General features: G+C 33.7%; 1 protein-coding gene across 1 annotated transcript; it reads right to left on the bottom strand.

Moving 5' to 3' along the window:
- Positions 1-299: 299 nt before the first annotated feature.
- Positions 300-7,893, bottom strand: LOC125836945 (uncharacterized). Its single transcript, XM_049516089.1, has 6 exons — positions 6,963-7,893; positions 5,601-6,034; positions 3,961-4,019; positions 3,700-3,828; positions 1,575-1,710; positions 300-864 (listed from the first exon to the last, which is right to left on the bottom strand). The coding sequence occupies exons 1-6, from the start codon at positions 7,225-7,227 to the stop codon at positions 511-513; spliced, it is 1,377 nt and encodes a 458-aa protein (XP_049372046.1). The 5' UTR covers positions 7,228-7,893; the 3' UTR covers positions 300-510.
- Between the last annotated feature and the right edge of the window lie 2,090 nt (positions 7,894-9,983).

Genomic DNA, 9,983 nt, shown 5'->3' with positions numbered 1-9,983 from the left:
GAATGACCTTGTAATATTATTAACAAAGTAGGATATGGGATACAAATTATTATATATAAAAAAAGGTGAGGTAAGGATAACATATTGTAATAAGCAAAGTCCAATGAAAAAAAAAAGGTACACAACCACACTAGATTAGTCGTCACATAGAATGAGACTTTTTGGAGTTACATAACGATGAATTTAACAATTGACCGATGAAAAATGTCAAGCAATTGACAAAGTGAAGAGGATATGATCAGTCAAAAATTCAAACACATCATCATAGGAGCAAAAACTATACAAAAACATTTCACAAATAAAAATGCAATTACAACCACTTATCATTTCTTTCTGTTTCTATATTCCCCTCTTTGGGGCTTTAGAATTGTACATTCTAATTCAGATATATTGTTTTACATAAGAAAAATGTACAAATAATTGAACAAGAATAATACTTTTCTTCAATCATCACAAAAAAATTGAAGAAAAAAAAAATAAGAAGAGAGAGAGCACCTTCAAAGGGAGTTGTCATTCAGTACTACAACTTGCTTCTTTGTTCAATGTCAACTTCCCTGTTTCATCTTGCGCGAAAAGCTTTTCAACTACATCGTTCCAGTTAGTTCTTGCATCGGTGGAATGGCTTGTACTTGTGGATGCATCTTCGATAAGAGAAGCCGTCTCTGTTACTCCTCGCGCTGATTCTTCCTCTTTATGTACTGATAGTTCCTCATCTGTGTCTGTTGGCACGGCATGTGGAATATTTAAAGTGACAGCTCTTTCTAATGCCTTCTTGTGTTCTTTTTCTAGTGTGTGCTGCCTTTCAATTTTCTGCACCGGTGGTGGAGCTGTCGGTGCCTCAGCACTTGTAGCCTCCTTGAGTCTCTACAGGGAAACATATATTTCTTCAACAAACATTTTCAAGTAAATCAAAATGACTTTCTAGGAAGCGGAAACATAGCAGCGTTTGGCACACTTATTCTGCTCCTTTGGGATCTTAGGAATTGAATCAAATTCACGGAAACTTAGCTCATAGACAGTCTAGTTTCACCTACATATGGAACAGTCATGGAGTGGGGTGTGTTTCTATTGTTCAAACTTGATAAGGCAAGACCAACACAAAGAATGAAATTCTCGAACTAATACCAAATAAAGCCGTGCAGTGAAAACTAGATAGCTGCTATGCAGTTAAGCTACTAGGTGAATTTAGAGATAAGCGGGCATTGTTTTGTTGGCCGTGGGAGAAATGCTATTATACCCCAAAAAAATTAAAAAAATTATGACTTTATAACAAGGAGGACACCCTGGATAACCATGAAGTTCATTACGCCTTAGAGGCTCACATGTCAATGTCCCCTTTTTCCCTTAAATGTTATCATATTTACTTGTGAAAAACTGATATTTGAAGGGGGAAAAGACGCAACTCGCTTCTTTTCTGATTCGTTAAAAAATGCCTAACATTAGGCTAGTCTCTTTTGAACTCTTCAGGCTTGCAGTGAAGGTAAGACATTTAACTCACATGTTTGATCAAAATGAAATCATTAATGATGATGTTGTTCCCTTTTCAAATGGAAAAATATCCAGAAGTCACTTACCGCTAACGCCTTCTCTGATTCTCTTTGTATCCAAATAATTCCATGATCAGATGTTGCATTGCATGACAGCACAATATGCTCAAATCTTCCATCAACTGGGATGGCAGTTCTAACATCTGGAGGGAATCTCCCACATCTGTCGAGAAACAAAACGTGATTAAGAAAAAGTAATGAAGCATCAATGTCACAACATCAGCGAATTGATCTTAGTGCCAGGGTAAATCAATTATAAACTGGCTTTCTAAAATTTTACCCAAGAGCTCAGCTTCCAAAGAAGTTGCAAAAAAAAAAGATCTCTTTTTCTTTTTGCTTAGAATAGAACAAGCAGCAGTCAACACCAGGTAGCCCCAAGATTTTGTTATGAATGAGATACACAATAGCAGTAAACAATCTGTTCAATAACTCTGAATCTAAGCATGCATAGTATCAAATGCTCCCTCCGTTTCAGTGAAGGTGTTTGACTGGGCACCGAGTTTAAGAATAAAAGGAAGACTTTTGAAACTTGTAGTCTAAAAAAAGTCATAGATGTTGGTGTGTGTGACTATCAATCATCTCATTAAGCGTAAAATGGGAGATTAAAGTTAAATTTGTTAGTAAATATAGAAAGGTGTCATTTTTTTTATTTTTTTTTAACATGTAATGAGAAAGGTGTCTTTCTTTTGGGACCGACTAAAAGAAAAGAGTGCCCCATAAATTGGGATAGGGGAGTACAGCACAATGGGCCATCAAGTTCAGTAAGTATTGATCTCAGATCTCAGCATGAGAAAAATAAGAGACTTTCGCTCCACTCTCGGGCAATTAATGCACTTGAGAAGAAGACGGTAAACACGTACTAATTAAAAAGTTTAAGTTAAAACTTTTGGAACATAAACAATCAGGTCTGGTAAAGTACTTAAGTCTGTTAACAGAACGGCTTTGTGTTCAATCATTACCCTCCATATATGACACAATTAAGAAAATCACATCAGGTGATTTCTAGTTGAACTAAAACTAAAAGCTTCTGAACGATGGGAATTTAAAGGCAGCATTCATCAGTAGAAAATGGCAATCATGGTAGGCAATAGCAATACAAGAACTCTGTCTGACCAGTAATTTGGATGCTTAGATGGTGTATATCAGTTAGCTAGCGTAAGTGATTTGACTTGTGTGAACTTCTCTGCTTGTTGACTTAGTAAAAGGTTTACAACTACACCTCCATGCCTACAACAACAATAATATATAGTGTAATGCCACAAAGTGGGGCCTGGGGAGGGTATAGAGTATGCAGACCTCACCCCTATCTTGGGAGGTAGAGAGGTTTCCAATAGATCCTCAGCTCAATGAAAAAACAGTCCAAAGCAGCACGATAAAAAGAAATAATAGAAGTGAAGAAGTCATGGCAAAATTCTATAGACAACATGACAAATCATCATGAACAGTAATCACAAGTAAATAATATGATAATCAAAGTACATAAAACAACAGATAGCAACCAAACTCAAAGTACAAGAAACTACAAATGTAATATTACGAGTAATAGTATGGAAGGATAAGCGAACACCTTCCATGCCTCTTCTACGAATATAAGATCTGAATCAAGCAAAGATGAATATCAGCAGTTAATTACTTTGTTGCATGCCCTAGTAACTGTATATGACTACAAGTTCTTCTTGGTGTCTTTAGTCCAGAAGCGTCATTAGCCTTTCTTTTCTAGAATTTCAATCGGTGAGAGGAGCATCAAATTTTGATGCAAGGCTAAATCAATTCTAGTCTGCATTGCTCTATTAGCTTGGAAATAGCAACAGGAACTAACATAGTAACATATTTCAAATATGAAAAAGTTTCAGTAACATCTTGAATAGTTCAAAAATGCTTCTTAGTCCAAGACGTCAGGTGGTATGTTGCCAAAGTCACTAAGTGAGGCCATATGTCTGAACCTATTGATGCGAAATTCTAAAATTTTATCCTTGGAGCAACGGAGAAGCGCTCCGCGTTTCGACGTGTGACAGGGTTGGAATCTTGGAACCAGCCACTCCAATGAGGAGGTAAGGGTGTCTAAAAAGTAAATCCTCTTCAGAGATCATAAAAGTAAAAACTGCCTGAAAATAGTGCAGAATAGTAATATCAATATTTGAATGTCATTTACCTGCAAAATCTTCTTTCAACGACGTGATACATTCGACCAGGGGCATATAATCTTCTTGGATCTCTGAGCTTCCTACCTTCCGGTATGAAGGTATCTCTCAAGCACACCAAAAATAACAAGCATGGTAAACTGTTGAAAGCATCAACGCCCAGTGTAAGAGATACTTAAAACAATTCATCCATAGCAAAAAAGGTATGAAGGAATTTAGGAAACTCAAGGGCTTCGCTCTGCACCCAAAGAGTGTAGGATAATTGAACTAACCAGAAGACAGACTTGAATATATCTTCCAGTGGGGTGGGTGTTCGTGGTAAGAAATCATCCTGAAGAAGAAGAAGCCAGAATAGACGTGTTAATTCAGAGAACAAGATTGTGTCATGAAGTTCCATTTAGCAATAAGGAACAAATCAACGCCTCGTTTATTGCCTTCATGGCGTTAAGCCAGCAATATTTAAATTCCCAGATAAAAACAGCACAAACATCGTTTGGGTAATTATTTTACTGCAATATCCTTAAAGTGTGACAGCCCCATCAATTAAATCTAAAATATCCAGTAGCTGACAGAAATGAATGAGCATGACACCGATAATGGTTGGGTCCATCTTAGTAAGCAGCCTGAATCAGCAGTGTTTGGTCTGAGGCAAAGAGCAGAGGCTGTTCCAATTCTGGTCAGTGGATTGACCAAAATTTCCCTTGCTATAATACCATTTTGTTGATTCATTTTTTCTTAGAATGGATTTTAACTAACAACTGCTCTGGTCCACCAGAATAAGAAGTTGAAGCGCACTAAACACATGAAAAGCACATACAACTGTCCCTTCTTCCACTCTAATGGCTTCAAATTCCCCCTCGTTATCGAAAGTTGAAATATTTAGATCCAATTCTTTATTCTGTATTATCTTAACGATATGAGTTGTAAGAGAAAACTTCAACTGGTATAACCAACTGAACAGAACAAGATAGGATTTAGACAGAATGAATTGAAATGAGCTAGTTTTTGGGACAAGAGGAACTTTATGCTAATTCGACAAAAAAACTGACCATTTGGAAGTGTCAAATGGTCTGACTTTGCATTTCGGACTATGTCCCAAGTCATGGTACCTGTAATATATTTGTTATAAGCTTATTATGCAAACTTTAATCTACATTAAGTTGGTCGCTGTATAGAAGAACTAAAAACTGCCATAGGATAGTGCATCTGTCTCCTAAAGTTCATCTAATGACTATCATACACAACTCCTGCCCTATAAAATCCTGTAAAAACAAGGGATCAATGATGGACCCTCGGCTCAAAAGAAGTGCAGACATAACAGGATAAAAAGGAAAACAGAGACAACATAATAACAAAATAAAAAGAGCTAGTGAGAATAAGATACTACGCTAATGCAAAATACTACTACTAAAGGGATGCAAGACCAGGACTTCCCAGGGGATCACCCATCCTACTACCACTATATATACATGCCAACACATCTTGACACAAAGACAAACTATAAACAAATGACCACATTTATCTGCAATAAATATAAGGACAGGATGATAGTCAAGGCAGTCTCAACGCATTTTCACCATCCCCTCATCACAAGGTGATTGCGATAAATTCCTAAAGGAATCAGACATTCAAAAAAATTCAATCCGCTTCTACATTTTAGGACTTATAAGTTATCAGCATCAAATTTCGATCTCTTCCTCTAGCCTCCTAATGCCCAAAATTATTACTAGCTGAATCAACAGACCAAACATACATTTTGGTCTAAATTACACTAAACAGCATATCCAACATTTCCAATCACAAGCTAATGTACAAAATATTAATCAAGCAGTAATATTTTCCTGAATATGTTGCTAAAGCATGATTGTAACAAATCAGAACAGGCAAATCAATGACGACTAAACCAACTCACCTGTAAAACCACTGATTGGATAACATCAGCATATTTAACAGCCAAATTGAGTGACATACACCTAGCAGGAGCAACAGCATAGCAACGGAGTAAACTCCTTGGAATACCCCCTAATCTATCCCCGTGATTCGCCACAATTATTGCCAACAATGATGCAACTCCAGAACCCAAAGAATGTCCAACAAATATCATCCTGTAACTCTTCCCATTCTCAACCCAAAGCCTTTTCAAAGTATCGGATTCTTTATTCAACATCCAAATTGCTGCTTTCAACAACCCATGATGCACATACCCACCATCAAACATCTGCTTCCCAAGCTTATTATCCATCAAGACTTTATAATCACTTTCTTTAACCAAATTTAAACCCCTAATGGCTACAACAATCTCATGGTGCTCATGATCAAGGTAAATCAAATAAGGTGGAGCATTACCTGTGGGAAAAATAAACAATATTAAATGAAAATATTGTTGGAAATAAATGGAAAGAAGCAATATAATTTTTTATGAGTAAATGCACCCAGTGGCGGAGCAAGATTCAGAAATACTAAAATATCACACCACCTATGATTTGAACCTGCAACTTAAACTAATTTTTGAACCCCCTTTAACACTATAGAAAAAATTTCTCTAACATTTTTTTCCCTTTTTGCACAATATCATTTTCCAGCAAAGGGATTCAATTGAACCCCCTTGTAACTAGCTCCTACCCTACATGTATCATTTTCCCCTACTGTATTGTACTGTTTTGATGCTTACAACGTTTGTATAGATTGTATTGTTTTCTGTCATTACATAATGCCACACTTTGAAGAATCAACTTACAGTATCATGAATAAAAGTAGGATAAGGGGAAAAGTTATTACAGAAAATGGAGGGAAAAGGATAAAATAGGTCTGTTAAATAATAAACAAAGACAAAATAAGAAAAAAAAACAAGGTAACAACACGATCACACCAAAATGGAACTTTTTATCTAACTTATCAACGATGGAATTAATGATACAATACAATAAAACTTACGCATCAATCAAAACAAACATTGTATTCAAACTAACAACACAATATGATACGATAGGTAACAACCATCCAAATAAGGTGTTAATGATGGATTTAATGATATGATTAAGTAACAATCCAAACAAACATGGTAGTTAAACAAAACACAATACAATAGGTAACAACCATCCAAACAAGCTGTTAACGAAGGGATCAATGATACGATACGATTAAGTAACAGTCAAAACAAACATTATATTTATACTAACAATACAATACAATAGGTAACAACTATCCAAACAAGTTGAGTTGTGTTAGACACTGTCCTAAGAAACTAATTCAGCAATGCGAATAAAAAATTTACCAAGTGTTTCTCGATATGCCACACGCTTCACCACCCAATTGGGGTTAAGCCTATATCCTCCTTCAGGTGGAAACTTTGGGTTATGAAGATCATCTTCATAAACAGCAAGAATTGTACGGCAAAGACGAGGAATAGGTTCAAATTCATCATAGGTTGCTGGAGGCCACGTGGCACTGTCATCATTGCCTATGTAAGTACAACGTTTCCATACCCAACGCATACATCCTAAAACCACCACACACTCAAATCCACAAGCAACTGACATTAATTAAGTTTAAAGTAGAAAAAAAATCAACAATTTCTACTACTAAAGATTGTGTTTTTTGAGGTTTGTAAGTGGAAATTTCAAATGGGGTTGCAATAATTTACAAGAAAATGTGATGGTTTAAGATTTTTTGGTTTTTTTTCACAGATTGTATGAAACTGGGAAAAAAAATCAAGAATGTATTAAAAATCTCAAATTTTTACATGGGTATACAAAAGATTGTGTTTTTTGAGATTTATAAGTGGAAATTTCAAGTGGGGTTGCAATAATTTACAAGAATATGTGATATATTTAGGAGTTTTTTGAGTTATTTTTCCCAGACTGAATGAAACTGGAAAAATAAATCAAGATGTATTAATTTTATGAATGGGGATGCTAAAGATTGAGTCTTTGAAGTTTATAAGTGAAAATTTCTAGTGGGGTTGAAATAATTTACAAGAATATGTGATGGATTTAGGATTTTTTGACTTTTTTTTTTCCAGATTGAATGAAAAAGTGAAAAAAAATTAATCAAGAATGTATTTAGAACTATTAAAAAAACCACTTATAATATTTGTATGGGGATGCTAAAGATTGATTCTTTAAGCTTTACAAGTGGAAATTTCAAGTGGGGTTGTGAGGATTTACAAGAATATCTATAAATATATTTTTTTTGGTTTTTTTTTTTTAATTGATTAAGAAGGGGAAAATGAAGAACATAATAGAGCTAAATGTGTTGTTTGGGTTGGAGTGGGGGGCTATGTGGAAATGTCACATGGATTTAAGAAATATTATGACATCAAAGATTATTTTATTTTATTTTTTCAAGGTTGAATACAGAGGGGATTGATTTGATTCTATTTTGGGTTTTGGCTTAAGGTCTAAGTATGTGGTTTGTGTTCCACTTTTTGTGCTAATGATGGAATGGTCAATTGAATTGTTCTTTGTACTAATTCAGGATTAATTAGGGGCTTAGACATATACATTTGATGATTTGAAGTTGAAAGTTGATAATGGTATTTAAAAATTAAAGCGGTATTTGATTATGTATTTTAATAATAATAGAGTATATTTAGCATAATTTTTCAAGTGAATTCTGAAGAGCTGTATACAGACTTTATTTCTATTTTAAATGGTACATAAACTATTTGCATAGACTCGTCTTAAGGATATTTTAAGAATGAAAATGATTTTTTTACTTATTTGAAAAACTTATTTTCGAAAACTAACATGATAATTAGTCCAATACATCGAAATAATATTTTAAAAAATAATTTATTTATTTTCTCATGTGTGTAACTTTTTAGCTTTTGGTTCAATGGCTTTGGGGGCTGCGTGGAAGCATTTGAATAATTGAGTGGGAACAAGGGAAGGGACAAATGCGCCGTGTGGTGTTTGATTTCTTCGCTAATTTTCCACGCTATCAAAGTTGTATACTTCTTTTCAACAAAGTGAATATCTTTGTATATAACGTGAATTGCTATAAGACAGTTGAGATTCTTCCATCTAAAATTAGAGATTTCGGGTTTAAATTTTTAAAAATGAAAAAGATTTTGTATTTATCGTGGATTATCATTCGAGGAAATGTGTTAGCGTAGTCTTCTATAAGTTGATGCTTATAATTGTATATCGTTGGTCTGAGTGATAATTTGTTTCGTCATATAGTTTTGGACATTCTTCTTTTTTTGAGATGGCTTTTAAATTTATCAAGCAAGTACTTCTAAGTTCTTGTTTCGCTCTATATTAGGCCTTCACTATTACCTTGTTCATATTTTAATTGTCAAAACTAGGCGTGTTAGAAATGTCAAGAGTTTCACATCGTTAAACAAGATTTTGATTTGTCTCCTTATATAAGTCTTTGAAATTAAATGGACAAAAATGATCCATGACCAAAAAAAATTGTGTATTCATTTTATATTTATCTTTTAGATAAAATAGATACAAGTAATACCCAATTTTTAAGCAATTGAGGCTAGTCAAGATATAATTGTATGAAATTTAATTAAACACATAGTCAATGTCTGATTTTGGTGATATTTCCATTGCTAATTCCACAATTATTCTTTTAATCTGACCATTCAACAAGTTTGAGAAGGTATTTGACTATCTTCTTTTCCTATGGCCTAGGAGAAAGGGGCATTTGATATGCATACATGAATATATTTGGTAAATAAATATTTAATTACGAATGTTTTATAGACATTTCAACTCATCTTTCATATGTTCATTAAACATTCCAAATTACAAAATAATGATCTATACAAACATAAAATTTATATGTTACATTAGCCTCGAGTATTTATGAAATGCAGTAGGGATGAGCTGGAGTGTTTAATTGCCGATTGAGATTAAGTTAAGTTGTCTAAATGGGCACTCTCAAAATTGAAGTATTTATTAACTCCCTGTCAAGGCTAAACTTGGTTTGTGTTTTTTTATTTATAAATTTCACTATTAAAGTGTGAAAAATAGTTTTTAAAGTCTAATATAGCAAACATTATAAAAGGATTAAGAAATAAGAAGAAAAGATTACCTACCCCACTTAATCTAGATTTCAAATTAGATGTCTTTAAGTTCTTTGGCAATCATCTAGAACTTTTCAAATGCTACATTAATTTATTTCTTTGGTAAAAAATTAGATTATTTACTTATATAATTAATAGAAAAGGAAAATACATTTGTATTGAAGATTAATATATATAATTAAATAAATAGTTGTATGTCATTCTTTAAAAACTCAAGTTTTTAAATGAAATGATCGCGTATTTTAACATAATATC

This window comes from Solanum verrucosum, unplaced genomic scaffold, assembly GCF_900185275.1.
Source record: "Solanum verrucosum unplaced genomic scaffold, falcon-dt-bn FXZP01000099.1, whole genome shotgun sequence".
Lineage (NCBI taxonomy): Eukaryota > Viridiplantae > Streptophyta > Magnoliopsida > Solanales > Solanaceae > Solanum > Solanum verrucosum.
The sequence above is the reverse complement of the archived record's forward strand: the minus strand, read 5'-3'. Positions and strand labels throughout refer to the sequence as shown.